Source organism: Danio aesculapii, chromosome 15 (assembly GCF_903798145.1).
Source record: "Danio aesculapii chromosome 15, fDanAes4.1, whole genome shotgun sequence".
In the NCBI taxonomy this organism is placed as follows: domain Eukaryota; kingdom Metazoa; phylum Chordata; class Actinopteri; order Cypriniformes; family Danionidae; genus Danio; species Danio aesculapii.
Window position 1 is genome coordinate 28796974 of NC_079449.1, and position 25353 is coordinate 28822326.

The 25353-nt window shown below is 36.8% G+C and overlaps 1 protein-coding gene across 2 annotated transcripts; it reads left to right on the forward strand.

Moving 5' to 3' along the window:
- The first annotated feature begins 853 nt into the window (after positions 1–853).
- On the forward strand, positions 854–24670 carry sytl2b (synaptotagmin-like 2b). 2 transcript variants are annotated; one of them, XM_056473325.1, is made up of 19 exons: positions 862–977; positions 2553–2754; positions 8454–8605; positions 9359–9479; positions 9854–9920; positions 10257–10374; positions 10458–11264; positions 11629–14124; positions 15046–15138; positions 16120–16173; positions 16293–16387; positions 16785–16898; positions 17651–17820; positions 18304–18406; positions 19516–19677; positions 21134–21227; positions 21361–21460; positions 21546–21751; positions 23854–24670. In XM_056473325.1, exons 2-19 carry the CDS (start codon positions 2654–2656, stop codon positions 24000–24002), a joined length of 5202 nt encoding a protein of 1733 aa, XP_056329300.1. In that variant the 5' UTR covers positions 862–977; positions 2553–2653; the 3' UTR covers positions 24003–24670. The 2 variants fall into 2 exon arrangements, with proteins under 2 accessions (XP_056329301.1, XP_056329300.1); XM_056473326.1 differs by lacking the exon at positions 23854–24670 and having other exon boundaries at positions 854–977; positions 21134–21258; positions 21546–21635.
- The last annotated feature ends 683 nt before the right edge of the window (positions 24671–25353 follow it).

Consider the following 25353-nt stretch of genomic DNA (forward strand, 5'->3'; position numbering starts at 1 on the left):
TCAAATTACGCTGTATCATTGGTGTATATTATTAATAGTGAATTCTGAATAATTTCATGTTTTTTATTGAGAGGTTAAAAAAGTGGTCACAGACAACCTAGTTTTGTTGTATATCAGAATTCAGCCAAAAAATAAATAAAAAAATTAAACAAAATATACTTGCAGAACAGCAGTAGGCCTGCAAATTAATCTGAACACTATGAAACGTAGTCTATAATTACACAGAATTAAATAGATTATTATGGTGTGAAAAAGTAACTCCATTTTACATAAGGTGCCTATTATGCAGTGGGATATTATACAAACATAATAAATGCAACAAGCAATTATAATTTCCTTACTTAAATGTAAAAAATAAAATAGTAATCCATTCATAAAACAAATGTATAACTCATAGGCATAGTTTACCACCCTCAAGTGATCTAAACCTTTATGAGTTTCTTCTTTATTCTGTTGAGCACAAAAGAAGACTTTCCTATTTTCCTCCCACAGCAGGAGAAACAAATCCTATAGAAGTCTACGATTACATGTGTTCCCAGCTTTCTTCGAAATAGCTTCTGTGTTTAACTAGAATGCAGCCAAGTCAAACATGTTCAGAAAAGTGAAGGGTGGGTAGGCTAAATTATGATAGGTATTTAACCTCAGTTTTGGGAGAACAATATATTTAACAAGACAGACCACTTTAAATATAATTACATAATAACTGACTTGGTTGTATGGCTATACTTTGGGGCAATCCTCTCAATGCGTTGTCTTCGCGCAAGGTGCTCAGGCGCAGTACGCACATCATTTACCTCCGATTGGAGAGTGGCATCTAGGCGCGTCTCGTCGAACGCACAAACGCAGTCTCTGATTGGTCGACAGGATCCAACGTCAAGAATCCGTTCAACCCTTCGGGACGGTTCGCTCAGCGAGGGAAGATGTGCTCTGTGCTACGCGTCAGTGAAGCGCTCCAGAAGTTCTGCCACGGAAACAAGGTAAGCTAAAGCCTTTCTAATGGACATACACCTGTCGTTAAGCTTGAACCGACATTATCTTTTAAGTTAAGTGTGTGAATATAAATTATCCAACGCTGTCGTTGTACTATTGGGTCTTGCGCAAACTATATGACGTGTCTTGATCGATAGACTGAGATAAAGCTACACAGTAGCCTATATATTTACACATCTTATAAAGTGAGATAAGTAATCTCTGGTTGATTTTGAGGGATTACCGAAATTATTTTCAAACGAAGTGTGGAAAACTCTTTAATTTAAACGAACGAAGTTAATTAATGTACATGTTCATTAGGGTACTGGTGGATTCATTGCATTTTAAATGCTAAATGGATTATAACAGTACAATTCAACAAAAACCAAACTGAAAGCACACGAATCCCGAGACAGCTGTGATTTTACCATCGCAAACAGGACTACACCAAATTATCCTGTTTATTAAATTCAATTACAAGTTCAAGAAGTCAACTGATAAACTCTTGAAGCTCTAAAGGGCTCATTGTGATTAAATCTGTATAAACAGAAGAAGCAAATGGTCAAAAGTGCGACTTAAAGTTGATATGTAAAATATAGGCCTGCTGCTTTTCAAAAACTGCAGTTTGCCTCCTAAGAACTTATTAAATTTAATTCACCCTAATGCAATTTGCAATGAAGAGCTTCAATTGATGAGCCAAAATCCCTTCGCCCAGAACAGGATTCAGGATGCGGAATTACAGCATCAAATACTGCCAATCAATCAGCATGTTAAACCCTTTACTGATGAGCTCCTGCTAAATATGTTTTATTTTCTGTCATTCAACCAAACGCTTATTCGTAATTGCAGCCTTGATTCAGACTCCCATTAAAGAACATGAATTTCGGTTAACCGTGCTTATTAAGCTCCTAACCAGTGTAAAGTATTAAAATCTCATTGCTATTTCATTGTCATGGCTGTTTGTATAATGTTATTAGGCTGCCTTTGTCATTTCTGTGAGGCTTGTTTTGATCAAGGTGTAACCCAGAGTAAATAGTGTCTCGGTGAGCTGTTTTCAAATATTTGCAGAGCTAACTTGACATGCTGGTGTCTTAAGCAATAAATGCAGTCATATGGTCTTGTAAGGAACTTTAAAAAAACAAATGCACCAAGTGTGCGTGTGTGTGTTTTGTAGCTACATAGATATAATCCTATAATGTTAATAGAACATATTAAATCCATTTTCCTGACATTACCCCTAAGTGGGATCAGCATTATGCAATTTCAGTTCAATAGCAAACTTAATAATTTTCCATAAATGTGCTCGATCTAAAGGTCTGCCCCTTCTCATGGTCAACTGACAGTGCCGTCACATGTTTTGTCTAATCTCAGCGCTCTCAAAACAGGCCCACACTCAACCTCATTGTGCACATATTTGATTCGAAATTACAGCAAATTCGGTGTACAAATTAGGTTACATCTGTCCTTTCCATTAAAGAAATGAGTGAGTTATGACCTAATGATTACTTTGTGCCTTATAGAAAAGTCACTTGATTTGAAAGAGATAATGACGAATCTGAGAGGTTTTATTGTGCTTGTTGCAGGTGCCGTAATTGCGCATGATGATTATTCAAGAGCGGCATTAGAAAGCAGTGTGGAGTTTCAGTATTAGAGTTTCGAACTGTGAGAAGAACAAACAGCCATCATGATCGACCTGAGTCATCTGTCTGAGGAGGAGCAGGAGATGATCATGAAGGTTTTAAAGAGGGATGCGGAGCTGAAAAAAGCTGAGGAGGATCGAATCAAGTAAGACACCAGTTGAACTTCACACTTAACTGAACTAAACCGAACTTTACCTGTGAGAACGAAATGAAGCAGTTTCAACTTACTAAAACTTCATCTCTGTTAAGCTGCTTTGACAATTGTAACAATGGACATTGTAAAAATGCTATAGAAATAAAGATGAATTGAACTGAACCATCAGAACCAAACCCAAGCTATTATTTGTAGCCTAAATGATCTCCTTTGTACTGTGGACGGGTTTTTGATATGAAATAAATCATGCAGCAGTGTGATATCCGCTATATTTAATCTAATCCTTCATAGTTGAATCAGTTTTGGGTATGATTCAGGCATCAAATTAAACAGACTGTTCACCCAAAAATGGAAATTTACTCACTGTTCCCTTAAGTGGTTTCAAACCTATATGTGTTTCTTATTTCTGTTGAACACAAAAGAAGATATTTTGAATAAAGCTGAAAACCTGTAACCTCTGACTTCAAAATAGAAAATCAATTACTGTGGAAGTTAATGGTTACAGGTTTCCAGCTTTCTTCATCTTTTGTGTTTAACAGAAGAATCTCATTATGTTTTGAAACAAGTGAATGATGAGAAAATTACAAAATTTTAATTCTTGATTGAATTAAGATGAGTTTAGATGAGTTATAATTTATACAGTTAAAGTCAGAATTATTAGCCCCCCTTTGATTTTTTTTTTCCTTTTTTAAATATTTCCCAAATTATGTTGAACAGAGCATGGACATTTTCACAGTATGTCTGATAATATTTTTTTCTTCTAGAGAAAGTCTTATTTGTTTTATTTCAGCAAGAATAAAAGCAGCTTTTAATTTTTTAAAAACCATTTAAGGTCAAAATTATTAGCCCCTTTAAGCTATATTTTCTCAATAGTCTACAGAGCAAACCATCGATATACAATATCTTGCCTGATTACCCTATCCTGCCTAGTTAACCTAATTAACCAAGTTAAGCCTTTAAATGTCACTTTAAGCTGTATAGAAGTGTCTTGAAGAATATCTAGTTAAATTATTTACTGTCATCATGACAAAGATAAAATAATTCAGTTATTAGAAATGAGTTAATAATAATAATAATTCGGACTTCAACTGTATATAAATACAAAATATACATAAATGCTTCTTAAAATAGTTTTACGCTAAAACACAACTTTAAATAAACTCAAATAAGCTAAATGGTCATTAAAGGACGCATTCATTTTGTCAAAAGTGACAGTACAGACATTTAATATTACCATAAAAATCTATTCAAAATAATTGATCACTGGTTTAGCACTATTTTTTGTGCAATAATAATATGTCACATTCTTATTGTTCTCCTGATTTTGTGAGAATGAAAGTGTAACCTTAGGGTGATTAATGTTGGGACTACACAATCTCTGGCTATTACACTAATCAATTCAGATTATTATGTGTTTGGCTATGATATAACATCCCAGAGCATGTTGCTTGCCAACTAATCAACACTAGGCATCATTAATAACATGAGGGATATCACTGACAATGTGAAACTACTGACTGACTTCAGAAAGTTAGAGAGAAAGCAAACAATTGCTACTCTTATTATTAGAAATAACATTAAAAGTGAATGTTAGACACCAGACTAGTGTCATCATCTCTTGAATTGTATACACAGCTTTATAGAAGAGCTATAGTGGTCCTATTGGTCAGTGTCACTGATGTGATGGAGCTTGTTATGGAGGAACATGAAAGAAACATTCTAGATTTTCTGAAGCGTCCCTAATGTCACGTTGACACACTATAAAAGGTAAAGCAATTGACTCTTGCATCCCAATGGCTATTGTCAGTCACAGATAGGAATGGGACGATAACCGTTTTCAAGGTATACCACGGTTTGGAAACGTCAATATTTGATTTGAATTATTTAGCCTGACATTTTTACTGTTCAAAATATTTTAAATGGTTCTTCAAATAAAATATCTTGTGTTCAAAGTAAAAAACTTTTTGTTTTTGACCCAGACATTTAAAAAATAACTTATTTCAGAGCAGTAATCACACAAACCGTGATATTTTTAATCAAAGGTTATCATAGAGTCAGAATCTTACACCGGCCCATGCCTAGTCACAGATCATCACAACAATACATTTGTACAAAACGTACAGCCAAAATTAGGCTGATACCATGTAGTAACTTCTCAAACTTACTTAAAAACCCCAACCAACTTTTGCACATGCACATAACAACGCACATTTTTGTTCACCAAAACACAACTTTAAAAACAGGAAACACGAACACCTTCTCCACCAAATTATTTGTTCTCGTGTTTAATGCTTTGAAAGGAGACTGGAAGTCTACATGAAAGAAAGAATGCAGAATCTGGCCATGTCTGGGTGATTTCCCTGTGTTCAGTCTCAACCCTGCTCAACCTTCTATAAAAGGATTAAGTCTACCCTTGTGGAATAATTGTCCTGGCCTTTTCACATGACCAACATAGTTTCCCCTCCTTCAAAAGCAAAGATGTGTTCCAGCGGTTGTTTCCAAACCCATGATTTTAATCAAACCATTTTGAAAACTCACTGCAAACGCTCACATTGTCTTTATTAAGGTTGTTTTGAAATTTGAGGTATTTGACTAGCTCTCAAACAAGTCACAGTATAATTATTAGCTTCGACCTCTTGTTTTATTCCTTAAGCAATCATTAGTAACTTTAGCACTTTACAGGCTAGAGCAACTGGGAATATTAAGACCCTGTTAACACCTAGTAGTAGGATTTTAAGAATAAGTTTCTTTTGATTTGATCACAAGTGAATAACACTTAAAAAAAACAACTGTAAATGGTGGGGCTGCATGACATTGGAGGAAAAAAACATTGTAAAAAATGTATATTATATAAATTATATAAATGAATTCTAATCAGCCAATCACATGGCAGCAACTCAATGCAATTAGGCATGTAAACATGGTCAAGACGATCTGCTGCAGTTCAAGCAGAGCATCAGAATGGGGAAGAAAGGTGAGGTATGCAGAAGTGCTTCTCCAAATGCATAGTACATTTAACCTTGATGCGGATGGGCTACAGCAGCAGAAGACTACACCAGGTGCCATTCCTGTCAGCTAAGAACAGGAAACTAAGGCTACATTTCGCACAGGCTCACCAAAATTAGACAATAGAAGACTGAAAAAACATTGCCTTGTCTGATGAGTCTCGATTTCTGCTGCAACATTCAGATGATAGGGTCAAAATTTGGCGTCAACAACATGAAAGCATGGATCCATCCTGCCTTGCATCAACGGTTCAGGCTGCTGCTGGTTGTTTAATGGTGTAAGGGGATATTTCTTGGCACACTTTGGGCCCATTAGTACCAACTGAGCATCGTGTCATTGCCACAGCCTACCTGAGTATTGTTGCTGACCATGTCCATCCCTTTATGAACACTGTGTACCCATCTTCTGATGGCTACTTCCAGCAAGATACCGCACCATATCAAAGTGTGAATCATCTCAGACAAGTTTCTTGAACATGACAATAAGTTTACTTTACTCAAATGGCCTCCACAGTCACCAGAGCTCAATAAAGCACCTTTGGGATGTGGTGGAACAGTAGATTCGGATCATGGATGTGCAGCTGACAAATCTGCAGCAACTGCGTGATGCTATTATGTCAATATAGACCAACATCTCTGAGGAATATTTCCAATACCTTGTTGAATCTATACCATAAAGGATTAAGGCAGTTCTGAAGGCAGAAGTGGGTCTAACCCAGCCCACACACACACACACACACACACACACACACACACACACACACACACACACACACACACACACACACACACATATATATATTAGATGACTTGAATGGCTCTGTTTGCAAAGATATTTTAAATTTTGATTGATTGGGATGATTTTGTAGGGCAATGCATCTGCATAATATGTAAAATATGTAATAAACAAATATTGAATTGCTATAACTTCACATTATGCAGGTCACATGCATCAAATACCAAATTAAATAAATGCCACAACTTGTGTGGTAGATACTTTTGAGGTGAACTGTGTGCCGATAATTAGCCTCTATTTTTGTGTTTGCATTGATTTTCTGTAATTTACCTAATTCAGTGTTTGGTGTGAAACCAACATAAAAAAGGACTTATTTGCTTACGCCTGGCTCAGATAATATTTATCTAGTTTACACAGCATATTCAGGGTGTCTACGGTGTCTTAAAATGTCTTAAATAAAAAAAACTTAATTTTAGGCCTTAAAAAGTCTTCATTTCACTACAATTTTGTCTTGAAGATTTAAATAATTATAAAAAGGTCTTAATTTTCCTACGTAAATGGAAAGGTGCCCAATCGGTCCAACACATATCCAATCACCAACATCTCAATAGAACTTTTAACAAAACTCAATACAATACCAATAGGGTTTAGTTATCATCCTTACAATAATATTTGTGTAAAAGTTCTCTGTGTATTTATAGTACAGTATTTATATATATGTTGAGGACACTGACCTGGACAGACTGTTGTGCATACATTTAGTTTATTATAGTTTTTATAGTTTTAATCTTTTATTTATTTTTTTAGATAAGTTATGTAAAAATGTGCATGCATACAGCTAGGGGTTGCTTGTTTTGACAATTTATTTAAAATATGTGGTGAAGACATAACTAATTATATTATAATATCCTGTATTAGTCTGAAATTTCATTCACAATGGTCTTAAAATTTGACTGCAGAAACTAATATTTCATGACGTTTTACTGAGAATTTCACAACGAGAGAAATCTATAGAGCAGACAGTAAATAAGATAAACAACAAAAGTATAGACCTGTTCTGAAGGAAGGAACTTTAAATGATTTCTGATCTGGTGTTATATAAAGCAAATAAAATTAAATAACTTGACTTTCATGGGGGCTGAGGCACCCTCCTAATACAATGATAGGGAAAACACTAAGATATGGTTTAACACTCTCAATCTCTCATCTAAAATACTTCAGTTGGTTTGAAGCCGTAATAAAAATATGTATCAAGCGTAGCATTCTCTAACCATTACTGACAGTAAAAAAACAAACCCACAGCAATCATTCAAAGCATTAGTTTCTGCTCTGATGTCTTATAAAACTCCAAACATTGTATTTCTGTATCATTTCATAAAGTCTCTCTTTTTTAATCATATACATGCACCCACAGATCCGGAAAGACTATAAAAGAGATTAAAACATCAGGTGTTAATGGATGTGCGTCTCCCTAATCTTCTTGTAATCCGATTGGCTAAAACACATCTTAATTGCAGGATTACATACGAAGCAACCATTATGAGATTTGGTATTGGCAAAGCAAACAGAGTAAGCAATGCTCTGTCCAAGCCAATGAAAGAAGAGTTTGTCCCAACTCTTTAGTCATAAGGTATGTTATTGATTTAAGGGGCTCTAACAAAAGCAGTGTAACGTAATAAAGCAATAACGTGCAATGAGGTACAGACAGTTGGAAAGCTCAGTTTATGATCGTAATACTGTACACTGACACATTTGTACATACAGACTGTTGTGAGCAAACAACTAATCTTGTGGTAATTGCAGTGGGTGTTCTTGACTACAGATAATAAACTAATTTGTGCCATATGGAATGCTTGGTATTTATATAGTTCAGGTGAGACTATATTAGGTTAGATGCATGTTAGAAGCACACTTGTTTCTTCTTTTTGAAACTCTCACTTGATTCCCAGACATCTGCAGAAAGCCATCCCAGAGGAAGACAGACGCAAGTACATGTCAGGAGAATGGTTTTACGAGGTGAAGTCACAAAGACACCAGGACAGGATCCATGGCTCTGATATCATCATGGCATCGATGAAGCAAAGAAAACCTTCAGTTGTTGGTGAGACTGTGTGCAACTCTTAGGCTGTTTAGGATATAGGATTTGACAAAAAAAAAAGGGATCTGACACAAAAATCAGAACAAGGTCAGATTTTTTTTCCATATCCATTCTGAGCCACTTCCAAATATGGAATTTAATTGGATGCATATTAGATAAGCCTACATCCGACCTGCATGTAAACATACATATTCGATTCACCTTGGCTTTGGTGATTAAATGGATGGTAAATCTCAAAATGGATGAAATTTGGTAAATGGATGATTTCACCCCTGTAGCAAACACATGCCTGAAAGTGAAATCTGGTTTTGGAAAGAAATGTTGTACCCGTTCCTTCTCAACAAATTAGTGGACTTGATTTCAGCACTCTTGCCTTCCAGATCTGATAACATTAAAGCTATAATCATGATTATTAAAAAATATAAATAAAAAAAAACACGATTTATTATTTTGTTTTGTCTACTTAATGAAAATTGGCAGTACTTTCACCAAATTTTGAGAAGATTAATGAACGAAAGTCTATCTACAAGAGTCAATCTTTGTATGTATAAGGAATAAAGAATCATTTAGTGTGGGAGATTATTATAAACACAGACATTGGCTGGTTAAGTGTAAACAGAAGTGGAGCAAAAATTGGATGCGGTTAAAAGATCAGATCTATTCATTATTAATATTTGCAGTGTAAACACAGCCTTTAATGCAATTAAATGCAAGAATATAAACAGCACTACTTATCAGTGAACATCTCTTATGTAGAGTATTTAACCAAGTCATGGGGCGGCAGATCAAGGAGCATCAGCAGGAAGGACAGTGAAGGCATCATGACGTCACCTAAAATAACACGGACTGCTGAGTCCTCAGAGCACCTTAAGGAGAGGTAATGCTAAAATGTTACTCATACACATTTCATGTGATCTATTCATCTAGTAGCTTTGTATTTAACAACTTATCTAGAACATCAGGAGTAATATATATTCATGCTTGCCAGAATCCTTTGGTTAGCACTGTGTGTGCAACCTCCACCTCTCTCAGGTGCTTGTGTGTTTAATAGGCGGTGCCACATGATTTCAAGATGTTTATGACTCCACAAGGGTCAACATAGGAGTTTCTATGCTGTACCTTTAAAGCCTGTGAAGGTTTAATTGATCCTGTTCATTGCAGGATGTCTGTTAAAACTTAATATCAAGAAATGTTGTCTGCGTGTGTTACAAATGCAAGTAGTTAGAATGCTATTGTTTGTTTTAAAATCAGGGAAAATGGTGACACTTTAGAGGCCCAGCAGGAAAAACTAAACATAGGAATGCGATCGCCATCCAAGGTAAGGTGCTCATAATATTATGGGTCTGAATATTACAACAAAACTTGGTAAAACTGTATCAACTAGATGATTATCATAGATGCATTAACAGCTACACGCATCAAATTTTTTTTGATACATGTTCTGAATCACCTTGTTGATGTGAATTTTTATAATCTGCAAAAAACACACAAACTTTGCTATGTGGATGTAGGGCGAATTCTAGCAAAACATAGGAAACAAACCGGTGAAATGTCATTTCCAAGACCAATTAAGGACAAATTCAAATTTTGATTGTAGTGTACACGATCAGTGAATTTCTTCATATTTAACTTTGCCTTTTTTACCTGGTTCCAGCCAAGGCACAACCCCTTCAACAGTGTTCCAATAGAGCTTGATTTTGAGGAGACTGATCTCCACTTTACCTCAAGTCCTGGACTCAGGAAAGCATTAGACAGGGACTCTGATCCACAAGGTTATTGTGGCAACTTGTTCACTTATGCTCAGAAATTTGTTATGTTTTGTGTTCTCCCATGCTAACAATTCTCACATTTGCAGATAACCATCAGAAAGCAAGTCACAGTCAGGTTAACAGTGAGGATTCTAATGCAGTACACACCAGACCTCCAGGTCAAAAGCCTGTCCCGAAGAAGAGGACCAAAATCAACAAACCCCAGAGCTCGGTCTCAGACACTGCCAGCTCGGTGTCCACCCAGAGCATATCTGCCACAGCAGACTCCAGTATCAGGTCTCCACCACCAAGAGGTATCCCAAATAGCTCCAATGAGCCCACTCTCAAGAGTCAACTGCGACAACCGGTTGTTTCCCTCAGCAATGTTCACAAAAACAGTATTCAAGAAAAGGATCCTGAAGAATCTAGAATTTATCTGGGACGTACAGAGGAATCAAGCAACAAAACTGAAAACAACGAGAAATTTAGTACCCCTTCACCAGTGAAGTTGCCAAAGTCACGTTTACCAGTGAGAGCCTCATCGCAACTAATAAACCTTCCACAGGGGTTACAAGAGAAGCCAAAGATACAACCACGTCTAAGTCTGAACTCAATCACGAGACCAGATGATAGCAGGAAACTGGAAGAAGTTCTAAAACAAAGAAGAGAATCAAACAGTTGCCTTCCGCAGTCACCAAGTATGGAAATAGAGAGACAAAACTTTTCTGGTGGAATGTACCATCCTGTTGAGAATCCACTGTTTGCGTTAAGTGGCAACTCTAAAAAGCCACTGAATGAGATTACTGCCCCTCACCCAACACAAAACATGTCTGAGAATGTGGCAAATCAGATGGCTCCATTTCCAAAATTGGAGACAATGAGAACTGAAGATAAAATTAAGAAAACTGCCACTGGTATGATCTGTATTTTTCTGAAATTTGTAAGATTTGCTAAAAGAGAAATTTATTCAAAAATGACAATTATGTAATTTACTTACTGTATGATCCTGTCATTTCAACCTATATGAATGAAATTCTTTTGCAGAACACTAACTTAAACAACCGGCTTGAAATCTGAGTCAATTCAGTTATAAATGCAAGTACACTGGGACTCACAGGGACTTTAACGCTGAAAGCGATGATCACCCAAAAATAAAGATTTATGCACCATTAACTCACCCTCAAATTAAATTAAACTAGGGCTAAATTACTGTTTAAAATTTTGGATGCTTATATTTGTCTTTGGTCATTGCTAAATGGTATACTACCTGTCTTACAGATGAACACTTCCCCAGAGCCCTGGACATAACAGAAACCTTCAACAAGACAAATGCATCGACTGACTGTGAGACTGACAGCACCCCCCTTGCTCTCGATATCAAGCGAAAGACTAATAGCCAAGAAGATCCCAAATCAGAAGTCATGACAGATGAACATATCGCTACACCTACTGATGAACAAGGTGATTCCATTGCCAAAGTTCTTGAATGGTTTAGCAGGAGCTCAGACAGCAGTGATAGGCTTGATATAGACAGCAATGTTCAGGACATGGAGGAGGACTCAAAGTTTGAAGACTTGGACTTTGATGATGGGGTTGACAATACAATCAGACCAAGAAGTAACGTGTACTTGATCATACCAAGACAAAGTGAAGAAGTTCCTTCAGAAGTCAATACAATATTTCTAGAACAAGCAGATTGGGGAAAGGAACAAAGTGTTGATGAATCTTCCCAAAATCCTCGAAAAGAAAGGAAAACATCTGAATCTACATTTCATAAAGAATCTCTCATCAAAAAACCTTCTGTTGACTCTGCTTTTACTGTAAAGAATGTCAATCCAGAGGTCCCAGGGGTGAGTATTTCTGCAGGTAGAAAAGTTCAAAATGAGAACAAAGTAGAGGCTTTGATCAAGAGAGAGGACAAGACTGAAGTCAAACTGGCTGACATCAGTCAGCAAAAAGAAAGATCAGATGCTGAAGAGAACCAGCGACCAAAAATTGCCAATTTGAAATCATTCTGGGAGAAAGAAAACATTGGTCCAAAGATTCTGATTGGCAAATCTGGTGCACCTGCTAAAAATGAAGAAATCATCCCTAATGATTTTAGCAAAAGACCCACTGAAGAAATAGAGGACCAATGGAGAAGTGAACCAAACCTGAAAGTAGTGTCTCCAGGTCTTCAGAAAGATGAGACAGTTTGGAAAAATGTAGATATTGAGGATGTAGGTACTGCTACCCAAGTACCCATTATAATCAATGAATCAAAACCATTAATATATGCAAATCAGAAGACTGACAAGATAGTTGCAAACTCTACCTTAGACAAAAAATGTATTACTCCTTGTTTGAAATCATCTTCACCAGCGCTTGACAGTGGGTCTCTGGTAGGAAGTCAGAATGATGATAGCACTGGAGGTACTGTTAGCATAAACAGTAATGATGCAGATTACTCAACTCCAAAAGAATTAGAAACAAAATCAAAAACTGCACAAAGGACAAATCAAGGTCCTTTGGTTAAGCAGAATTCCCAGCAAGAGAACATGGCAGAAAGGATCAAGCAACTAAGGTCCTTCTGGGAGAAAGAATCTAGAACATCAGTAGCAGCTAAAAATAGATCAACCACTACTACTCGACTGAACCAAAGATTTACAAAGTCTGAGTTTGATCTCAGAACAATAGGTACTGAGTTTGATGATGGTGATGAAGATGATGATGATGTTGAGGACATTACTTCTGCCAGAGGTAGAATGTCTCCCAATTTCTCTGGGCATCTACTACGGAAGGATAAGACATTTGTGATGGATGGTATGCCCACTTCACAGTTTAAGAACCTCCGTGATTTCTGGGGAGGATCACCTATAAAAACTGGAGAAAGGTCACCAGTCCTTGATAGTGGAAACCAGAGATCGTCGAGTCCACAAAGTCCAAATGAGAGAGCCAATGTCAAAGATTTTGTAAATGAGAGCCAGATTAGCAAAACATCATCATCAGCAAAAATGAAAGCATTCCAGTCTCCCTCAAAAAAGAGGATTATGTCAAGACAAGAATCAGGACCAAAACTGGATCAGTCACAAGGGGGCTCAGGTGAAACAATCACTCATGGACTATCTCATTCTCTTCAGCCACAGAAAGGCTCAAAAACTACAATGGTACCTAAACCTCAGACTGATCAAGAGTCACGACCTCAGCAGGGTAGAAGAAGTATCAAAGGTCATTTAAACGGAAAAGCAAATGCCATGCGGCGTGCAACCAGCATGTTTTCAGTGAATGCTGCAGTAGAGGAACAAAACCAGGACTTGCATTTTCAATCTAAGAAGGTCCAGGGTTCCAACCTGCAGCATGTAAAAAAGGCACCAGAAGCTAGTCTTACACAATCCAGAAAAGTACAGGAAGCTAGCTATACCCTGCCAAAAACGTCCCCAGAAATATCCTGGAGAGACAGAGACAAAAACAGCCAAAGAAGACCTTCTCGTACCTCAGAAGATTCTGACTCTCAACCACTTGCAAGGTCCTACATTCCACGAGACTACCAGCATTACCTTGGAATCTCAGAGGACAAGAGTATGTACACCCCACCTCCAGTTGCAGAGCAGATTGATGATTTTATCTGCACATCATTCACATCCTCTCCAGAGACAAACCACAGCTGTAAGTGTCCCCCAGTAAAAACCAGTACTCCAGTACATGGCTCCCTTGACCTCCAGACCAGGAGAGGGAGTCTGGGACACCACTTAACCACAGAAACAGATGGAAATATTACTAAGGGGATTCCAAACCGTGAGTTTGAAGCTTCTCTTATCATGCTCTACAGTTTTTTTTGTAAATCTGATTGCTTAGAAAAGTAATAGACTTCTACACTTCAAAACAGTGGTCCCCAACCTTTTTAATCACTGTGGACCGGTCAACACTTGACAATTTTACCGCAGACCGGGAGGGGTGGGTGTGGGCGGTGATTCATAGGTTGCTAGGTGACCATTAACCGATTTTTTTAGAATAAGACACGATATGTGAATGGCCCTTAAAAGACCACCCTCATTTGCAATCTCCAGCAGTTGATCTTCTTCTTGCACAGACATGCTGGTTTCACCCGATTTGTTGACAAATGGGTTGCGGATCCATTCCTTGGCAGTTTGCGGGTCCTTCACTAGGCCTTTCCCCTTCGCAAAGAAACTTTCCAAAGACGTCTATTTCTAACTCGTTTTGCTGCTTGTGGGTTAAATTTGTGCACTCAAGTGACCGAGATGTAACCGAGAGAATACGGTCATTTTTCAAAACAAAAGATTTTTCAAAATAAAAGATTGTTCAGACTCAGATAATAAATAAAATGGAAATAATTAATAATTTCTTGTTTGGCCTGGTATCAACTGATCCACGAACCAGTACCGGTCCATGGCCCAGTGGTTGAGGACCACTGCTTTAGAACACAGATTTAAAAAAAGTTCCAAATAAGGATAACCCATGCATACATTTGAGAACCACTAACATAACTTAAAAGGACTAAACAATCCCAGTACTAATCTATTGGCTTTTTAGGCACGTGTAATTTAATCAGTGCTGTAATAGAAGTTTCCACACCTCCCTTTCACGTGTCCAATCAAATAAATGTAAGAGCTCACATTGCACAATGGCCCAAGAAAAGGAAACACAAAACCAGCAACACTTCTTGCATCTTCTAACTGACACTTTTCAATCTTGTAGGTGAAAATGAAAGTCTCATTCAGAAAGCTTTGAAAAGAGCCTCGTCCAGACCTGTATACCATAAGAGCATGGAAGACATTAGCACTATTCCAAGTGAGCATCAATCCTCTACGCCATGACACTTAAAATCTTTTATTGTTTCTGTTGATTTTCAGTTTAAATTACGATACACATACTGTATTTCACTGTCTCTGTCTAAAGGCCAATCCATACTGCAAGAGATCACCAGTAGGGCTGCACAGTATATTGAAATTATTGAAAAATCACAAATGTTTATATCTTGATTTACACATCGCAAGAGTTAACAATAAATGAGTGATTTAATACAGAAGTATCTTTGTGTGCCTGCCACTAGCACACCATCTGAAAGACTTTTCAGCACACGAGGCAATGCAAGTTACATGTCAACAAGCATCTCTGAAATCAAGCAGAGTGGACATGCTGGTTTTCTAGTCCAAAAATCTGTAACGATTTTGGTATGGATGCTGGAATATTTTATTCCCAAGCAAACAATAAGACACATGACTCTACTCTGTTTGAAATCTTGTTTACATGATTGTTTTTGATATTTTGAGGTTGTAGTGGAGATATTTATTTTGTTTATTTAGTTTGTTTACAATGTTAATATCCTTGATTTGTTTTATACAACAGTAGAACATGGCTGTTCACTTTCAAAAGTTGTAGTGACTCTTTTTTCACCTGAAATACCGTGAAAGCTTTTAAAATATCGTATTGCATATCATATTTAGCATGCTATCGCTTATCACATTTTTCTTTAATATCGTACAGCCCTACTTCTCAGTCATTATAAGACCTGACAACTGCCAATTTAGCATGTTCAATCTACAAAAACAAACTCCAACTGACACTGACATGGCTAATACACTGATCTGGCCAAATCTGACTAAGTGCTGTTAATGCTGTGTGAATTGGCCTATAGCAAGCCCATCATGCAGTAGCACAATGGTTCTTCAAGAGTAAAGCACCTTATTGTTTGGCTCTATGGAGAGTTCAGGTGACAAAAGCATCTGTCCTACTTTTCCTGTGTGTTGTCATTGTAATCTCTTCCCTAAGGACAAGACCAAATACTCAAGCAAACAGACGACTACATGCATGACAACTATGATGGCAAGTCTCAAACTGAACTTCTCACATGTTTATATGCCGCTTTAGTCACATTTTAAGACATTATTTTGGTAATCTGGCATCACATTTGCACATGAACCCCTCTTGCTTTTTTATTTAAGCCTCTAGCACACATCTCCAGACTTCCTTCTCCATCGCAGATCCAGAACACATGAAGAAACTCAGCAAATCAGTGCCCTCATTCCTGGAAAAAGAAGTTGGTTGATTTGTCATGTTGGGCCTGTTTACATCAGGTCACATCATGCATTTTCTCTGACAAGGCGGGCTTTGCAATTACTAACATTACAGGCTAAGTACACAAAAGATATAGTAATATCTAACTATGTCTTGTCTCACGGTTTTGTTTCCATTTTGGGATGCAAAAAAAGTACTTATGTGGTTTCAGATGTATTTGCCTCCTCCTGTAGTGGTTTGAGCATTTATATCAGTCTGCATTGCGTTTCATTGGGCATTTACACCAACTCTCTTCACAATTAGATAGCTATCCGATCATAAAAAAACACATGAAGTGACCGAGAGTGAAACGCCCCTTAACATACAACAAAACGTCAAAATGTATGGTACCTAAAAGTGTCACTGTCCTTTCTTTTTAGAGTGATGGAGGAGAGAGTGACTCAGAGAGCAGTTCTCGTGGCAGTGTTCCACAGTGGAATAACAGACAGTTCACTAACCTCAGCAACTACTCTGGCTCCACATCTCTGTCATCTGTATGTTCAAATACTCTATATGTTACATAGCAACTATTTACCAAGTCCATGCAAAATACCATCAGAAAATATAGTACAGCAGTGGACAGCTGTGCTACTGGGGACCCGATGTTATGAAGAGTTTCAGTTCAACCCTAGCCAAATACACAAGTGTGTTACATTGTGATTGTTGAATGAGTTTTTTGATGAATATGGGTTTTGAATGAGGCTTTGATGTAAGAAATTACTACACTACTACATGTGGCGTATTGTCATGTGTCATGTGACCAACCACTGATTTGCTGCCATTCCCATAACATCTCATAGCCTCACTGGAATAGTGAGGTGTCCATTCGATGTGATTTCAGACATACCACTTGGCTAAAATACTGTTTTTCCCCTATCCGAAAACTTACCATACCAAACTATCTAGTATGGAAGTAAATATCTTAGGATGCAGGGTGGGTCTCCATGAACAGGGTGGAGTAGTTTTGATATAGTCTACACTTCATCCTATATACAAACATAACTTGTCAGCTATTTCACCTTTTTTTTTTTGTCATCATGACTCACATTCACATTTCACTTCCGGAATTGGACAAATCCATGTTAACTTACACCAAACAGGATATTGAATGATGAAAGAAGTAGTGTGATCTTATATTTGATCTCGATTGAAAATAAGCATGTTTTTCTTATGCTAATGAAATGTTCAAAATTAAGTACACAGGTGTACTGGGAGTGGTTCAACACTGTATTTCCATCACTTTCAGGTTAGCGGGAGTGTTGCGAGCGTGTACACCAGCGACTACAACAGTGTCGACGTTCAAGGGAGCATCCAGTTTTCACTAAACTACGTGCACAAGTTGCGGGAGTTCCACATCTTTGTTGTTCAGTGCCAGAATCTGGCAGCGGTGGACGCAAAGAGGAATAGATCTGACCCGTAAGACTGTAAACTAACAACCACCCACCTGTCGTGGACAGTACTTAAGTATTTCACTACTGTACTAAAGTACATATTCTTATCATAGTATATTTAACTTTAGAAAACTTACTTCACTACAATCCAAAATTAAATAGTGTACTTACTCCAGTTTCCAAAATGTAGCTGAATAAAAAGCTGTTATGACATTTGACATTTGTTCATAAGTCAACAATACACTGATTCAAGTGAGCCATTCAGAATGAGTCTTCGGTAAATGATTCACTGATTTTACAAACTGATCTTAGGTCAGCATTTGAATGTGTGCAAAAAATTGTTTAAGTAAATAAAAATCTAATACTTTTTGAGTGAAAATAACATTGAAAAGGAGGAAGTTATGCATCTACTAGAGTAATATTTTATTGGAGTACCTGTACTTTTACTCAAGTGCCTGATTTGTATACTTCTTCCACCACCATTTCTGCAAAGTGCTTTGTTTTCTAGGTATGTGAAAAGTTACCTCATACCGGATCCTGCTAATTTGGGAAAAAGAAAAACTGCAGTGAAGAAGAAAACACTGAATCCTACATACAATGAGATTCTTAGGGTAAGGAAACCACTGACAGAATAAGTTTTCTATTATTTCACACTGTGCTAAATCCCAGGTTGTGATCATTCTAAAGCCATACCTTTAACACCAGGTAATGGAACATATATAAGAAATACGGGTCCCACTTTATATTAAGTGTTCTTAACTTCTATGTACTTGCATCAAAAAATAAATACAATGTACTTACTGTGTTCATAATGTATTTGAGAACACTTGTGGTGCACTTGAGTTGGGATAGGGGTAGGGTTATGGTGGTATGGGTAGGTTTAAGGGTGGGTTAAGGTGTAAGGTGTTGACCATCAGTGTATTTACAAATGTAATTACAGATAGGTATTTATTCAAGCATAAGTACATATTAAATACATGTATTTACACAATAAGTACATTGTAACGAATTATTCATTTTGGTGTAAGTACATAGTAGTTAAGGACACTTAATATAAAGTGGGACCGGAATTTGTTTCAGCATTTGAGGGGACAAATGTCAAATGCTCCCTGAAAATGTGACAATTGGAGTAAAGAAAATCGCTTCCTTCCTTTATACTTGGAAAGGATCAATTTACAGTCACTACAGTTGGCAATATAAAACATGGTGATGTGAAAAACTAGAGCTTTTAAATCAACATAATGTGGCACACTGCATTCATCTATTCAAAGATACTGATGCCAGAAACATTCAAAGAAGAAGTTATGGTTTAGTAATTTGTTAATTATTAAAACACCACAGCACAGGTCCCAGGGTTAAGTGTGACCCCCAGGGCCAGCTGCATTAATTGAATTATAGTCTCAAAAATATTAATGATATAAATACAGTATATATAATCACCCAATTACGTTAAAAGGCACTTTGGTCTAATTTAAATCTTGACTTTGACCTAACATGATGACTGTGTTTTTACAATTTACGAACAGTGTGAAGTGTGAAAATAAATGTAAAAAAAAGCCCTATATGTATAGTGTACTTTCACCCTTTGCCATAATGGTGGAATACTAGGCTTTAATACTTGACCTGAGAAATGTTCACATGAGGAATAAATGTGACTACTGTAGCCATATCGATCATGGAAAGTTCCTAATAATCTCATTTTATTATTTAATGCATACAGTACAGAGTCCGGATGGAGTATCTGACATCCCAGGTTCTCAACCTTTCAGCGTGGCACAATGACATGTTTGGTCGTAACAGCTTCCTGGGTGAGATAGAACTTGACCTCTCTACGTGGGATTTTAATGACACCGAGAGGAAGCTTTTGCCCCTTAAACCAAGGGTACAGTATTGATTTGTGTATAATTTCTATTACATGGCACTTGTGATGCATAACATTTTCAAACTTAATACTTGATGCATGAAAATGCAACAATCTCTAAATCTGTCTGATTATGGCACAAACTGCAATGATGACGATTGTAGTCCGTTGTGAGAATTTAATAGTCAAAATTGCATATGACAGAATGACTATTATTTGAGAGAGAAATATTGCGTAGGGCAACACAGTGGAGCAGTGGGTAGGACGATCGCCTCACAGCAAGAAGGTCGCTGGTTCGAGAATTGAATTGAATAAACTAAATTGACCATAGTGTATGTGTGTGAATGTGAGAGTGTATAAGTGTTTCCCAGTGTTGGGTTGTGGCTGGAAGGGTATCTGCTACGTAAAAAACATATAGTGGATAAGTTGGCAGGTCATTCCGCTGTGGCGACCCCTGATTAATGGAGGGACTAAGCTGAAAAGAAAATGAATGAATGAATATTTTGTAGTTTAAACCCGTCATAACTCTAATGCTTCTTACTGATTAGCATATTCAAACATTTAAATAACATTTATGTTTTTGGGGATAATGTTTGGTCTATTTATGAAGACAAGACGCAAATATGAAATAATAAACTTAAAATCTCTTTCATTATTGACTTTATGTGGAAAAAAGATTATACATGGCTCAAAGGCACAATATTTGATTTTTTTATTCAGATTTCTTTAATGAAATACACAAAAAACATTATTTATTTTGCCAACTTATGTACATAATGCCAAACGTTTTGAAGAATGTTCAAATCCAGAATTTGTTTTTAATTTTAATTAATGACGCAGATCGTATTCTGTGTTGCCATGCTACTGACATCATACACCCTTTATATCCAGTTTAGTTTTACAGAAAACAGGGAAACACCAAAGACACTTTAATATGACATGTGTTTCATTAGACTACACAGAGGAGGATTAGAACCCTAAATATATATTTAGTATGTAAAACAGCACTGCAAAACAGCACTGCTTTTTCACCATGTAATCATGAGAGGAAGATCCAGAAGTGGTTGACTGTGACATAATAAAAGTTCTGCTGCTTTCGGGCTCGCCTCTCATTAGCAATTGCTTCATCGCTCTCTTTTTGCTTCAATTGCTTTCAAGCTTACTTTACTTCATACTAGGATTATATTTAGTTTTGAATATTTAGCTCATCCATGAAGTACCATAGGATGTAATGAAGACCTCAACCCCCATGATTCCACATTCAGCAAACTACACCTTTGTTTGTTGTGAATACACTCCCTCTAGTGGCGAAAATGACACACTGTGCCTTCAAACAACATTGGTAAAGGCTGGAATTTACCAGGACATCAATAAATCTGTCAGTCCAACTGATATTATCTGTATAATAGCCATGATTTTCAGCTATGATTTTCACTTTTGGTTTCATTGTGCTAATAAGCCATTTTTTTAATTCCAGAACCTCTTCATTCAGACCACAAACAGCCTCCAACCATCAGACTTAAAAGGACAGATGAGATTGGCCATACGTTTCCTACCTCAGATCTCCCATTGTAAACTTTACACCCCTTACAGTCACTTACAGTACAGTTGACATACATACCGAAATAATATGTTACAGATAAAGCAAAACATCAAAGATCTGTCAGTTGATCTGTGTGAACTTCTCTTTTTTTTAAAACACAGCAAAGAACGTCCCTGGCTCTGGCGAAGTGCATATCTGGGTCAAAGACTGCAAGAATCTCCCTCTTATCAGAAGCCCAACTATTGACCCCTATGTCAAATGGTAATAATGAAAACAACATTGTTACATTATGATTGCATTGTGTTTCTTGTTGAAACAGCTCACTAAATAATTGTTTATTTTGCAGTTTTGTACTCCCCGACACCAGCAAAAAGAGCCGCCAGAAGACTCGAGTGCTGAAGAGGACAACCAATCCGATATTTAATCACACTATGGTGTATGATGGCTTCAGGGCAGAGGATCTGAAAGAGGCCTGTGTGGAACTTACCGTTTGGGACCGTGACCGTCTAGCCAGTCACCCGCTCGGAGGCCTGAGACTCGGCATGGGAACAGGTGCAGTCCAGTCTTAGGATCTTCATCTGTTCAGAAAAACACATGGGTAGTTGACAAATAGGCAGTTTTTGGTAAAACACATCTGATGTTTGACAAAATATATAAGAGGTCACTAACTTTATCAATTCGTTCAGTTTTTTTTTTATTTCTTTTTTTCTGAATTGTAATTTTAAATCCTATTATGTGTGACAGTAAAAATAATAAGAAAAAACTCATAAATAATATTTATTGATAACCCATTAATAATATACAAATAGCCTGAGAGCGATATGTCTTTTTTGTTGCACACTTATCTTCATATAGTGCTATTTATTTTATATGAATCATGCTTAGTGTTTTTTTCTCCATAACTTGTGGGACTTATTGGACATATTCAATAAATGGGGTGTCACGTCAAAGGACAACAAAGCTAAATTTTACAGGGGTTACTAAAAAGTGAAATATGTGAAACATTCTGAGACAAAACCATGCACACATCATTGACTTCACTTAGTCAAAGGATCTTAAAGGTCCGGTAAAGTGCTTTGAAATGTGCATTTTTATTCAATGTTTGACGTAATCTCAGCCGAAACATGAGGGTGGGACATAGTGTAACTCCTCCTTCTTTTTTAAAAGCAGCCAATAGCATTTTGTTTTATCACAGCTCTGCCATTTAGAATGATTGAGCTCAAGTGCATCAAATGAAAAGCGTCTTGAAGGGGCTGGGTCATGTCAGATACTAGAGATCATTTGATCAGTTATGATTTGATGAAAAAATGAAGTATGAGGTGATGTGAATAAAACCGTTGATCCATTTAGGCAGAAGTGACAAACAACAAGCCTTACATGTTGATATCAGTTTTATATCTTCTAAACGCAGATTTTGTCACTGTTATGGAGCACACTAGCTTATAGATATCCTAAAAACTAAGAATAATGATACTAACATCTAAAAAACTTTATTTTAATTCCATGGGACCTTTAAATGGGATCCTTCAACTAATTAAACTGGGTATATGTAGGAATCTGAGAGTGAAATTCAATACCTTTAAAGACCTTTAAGATTCTTTCCATACATCTTAAGACCTCATTGCACTTTAGGTTTTATCCGGTAACAATGGCGACATTTTGACTTACAGTGTATTTACTAAATGCTGATTGTAAGAAACTAAAGCTCAACTAAAACATTATTCAGATACTGATTAAAAATGCTAATGCAGCAGGTAGTGGAATAGCTGTTTTCCTGGATACTGCAGTAAACAAGCAGCGCGATGTCAAATCTAGCAGGATTTTGTCTATTTCATAAACTACACAGCATCCCAATATACGCAGATTAAATTCAGGCAAACTTAAGCATACCGATACAAAATTTAATACCTTGTAAAATAGGATTTTAAGACTTTTTGAGGTCCATAAATCTCTCTAAATTGATTCATCAATTACTTCTCTGCTGAAAAAAACTGCTTAAACCAGCCTAGACTGGTTGGCTTGTTTTAGCTGGTTGATCAGCCTGGTTTAAGAGGGGTTTTGGCCATTTCCAGGCTGGTTTTCTACCATTTCCAACCTGGTTTAAGCTGGTCAGGCTGGAAGATGACCAGATAAAACCAGCTAAAACCAGACTGGTAATGGCTGAAAACCAGCCTGGAAATGGCCAAAACCCCTCTTAAACCAGGCTGATCAACCAGCTAAAACCAACCAACCAGTTTAGGCTGGTTTAGGATGTTTTTTCAGCAGGGTTTACGTTTTAAAAGCCAGTTGACACCCTGTTTAAGTTTTCTGTGGAATTATCCAATTCAAAATTTGCATACTGTGGCACAACAGAGGACATGGATTTCAGTGACAAAATGTATCAAGTTCCTATGTTTTTAGTTATATATTGATAAAAATTTCTATATATTCTATTGTAAAATTAGGCCTGAGGTATTTATTAATGATTTTATTTTTAATTTAAGAGAAAGACAAAGAAATGTTTTTATTTACAGCCTTTTAAATGATGGCAATACTAATTATAATCATGTTTGTCATGTGTCACAGTGAAAATGCAATGTCATGTCAATAACCCACATATAACTACTTATTATTACAAATAATTTAGCGTTTGACGAGTCAATCTTGTTGTACAGGCCGGAGTTACGGAGTACAGGTGGACTGGATGGACTCAACAACAGAGGAAGTTGCATTATGGAGGAGAATGATGAATTCTCCTAATGAATGGGTGGAAGACATTTTACCACTGAGGATGATAACAGCGGCCAAAAACACCTGGAAATGAGCTTTGTCCACATAAATCTTGCATTTGTTATAATTTATAGTATAACAGAGTTTTGTTACATTAAAATACTTTTATTTACCCAAATTACACCTGAGACGGGTTTCCGATAGGTGGACGTTCTTTAGCTGGATTTTGTTCAGACTTTCTCTTGACAGACTGATCAACACTATTACACAGGAGCTCATTTGACAAAATACTGACAGATTCAAATGATGTACATTAAATAAGCTAAAAGCGGTGTCTAAACATGTATGTTGAGATATATTTTTTCGTAATATAATCTATTTTTAATGAGGTTGCTGAAATATGAAGCCAGTGAGAATGCCTGAAAAGATGACATACAGTATACTGAAACTAAAGATCTTCAACTGTATATCTTCTATAGTCGAAACCTCCGTTTTTTTTGTTAAAACAATACTGAACATGTTTTAGAATGGTATTTGTGGACAAAAAGCCAAAAATTCAAAAAGCCATGCCAAAAAAAAAGAGCAATACAGAAAACAAGGCTACAGAATGTGTGTGTATCGCATAAACTTGTTGTCAATGATGTACAAAGTTGACAGTGAACGCTTTATATGTGAAATACGTCTGTACTAACATTAAAGCTTTTGATAAATATCTGATAAACCAGAGATGCAACAAAAATACAGAAGTGAATACAAAGAAAACGTTTTGCTAATGTGGTTATTTATCTCGTTAGATCAAAAGGTACAGTATTTTTGCACACAGTATGGTGAGGAATTTTGCCTTTTGACTATATATAAAGACGATCACTTGCACCATCTAGTGGAGAGAGAGAGAGAGCAGTTTATCTTCGCCATTTGATTTCAAATCTTCGCACTTCACGTTTTTTTTCCCTTAAGAAACCACTTGTATGTCAGCAGTTGATAAAATATAATACATTTAGTAGCCTACAACTTCTGATTCATTATAAGTTTTAATAAGTACAGGTCAGAATAAATATGTATGTTTAATTTTTACATTAAAAAATGGAACTATGGAACATTCATTCATTTTCCTTTGCTTTAGTCTCTATTTCAGAGGTCGAAACAGCGGAATGAACCGACAACTATTCCGGCATATGTTTTATGCAGCGGATGCCCTTCAAGCCGCAACCCGGTACTAGGAAACACCCATACATACTCATTCACACACACACACTCATACTTACGGCCAATTTAGTTTATTCAATTCACCTATACCACATGTCTTTGGACTGTGGAGGAAACCGGAGCACCCAGAGGAAACCCTTAAGAACACTGGGAGAACATGCAAACTCCACACAGAAATGCCAACAGGCCCAGCCGGGACTTGAACCAGTGACCTTTTTGCTGTGAGGCAACAGTGCTAA

Coding starts and splice junctions, on each gene's coding strand:
- sytl2b (XM_056473325.1), top strand. CDS start 2,654: ATGATCGACCTGAGTCATCTGTCTGAGGAGGAGCAGGAGATGATCATG. Junction 9,480..9,853: donor TCAGAGCACCTTAAGGAGAG/GTAATGCTAAAA, acceptor TTTTAAAATCAG/GGAAAATGGTGACACTTTAG. Junction 18,407..19,515: donor CATACAATGAGATTCTTAGG/GTAAGGAAACCA, acceptor TAATGCATACAG/TACAGAGTCCGGATGGAGTA.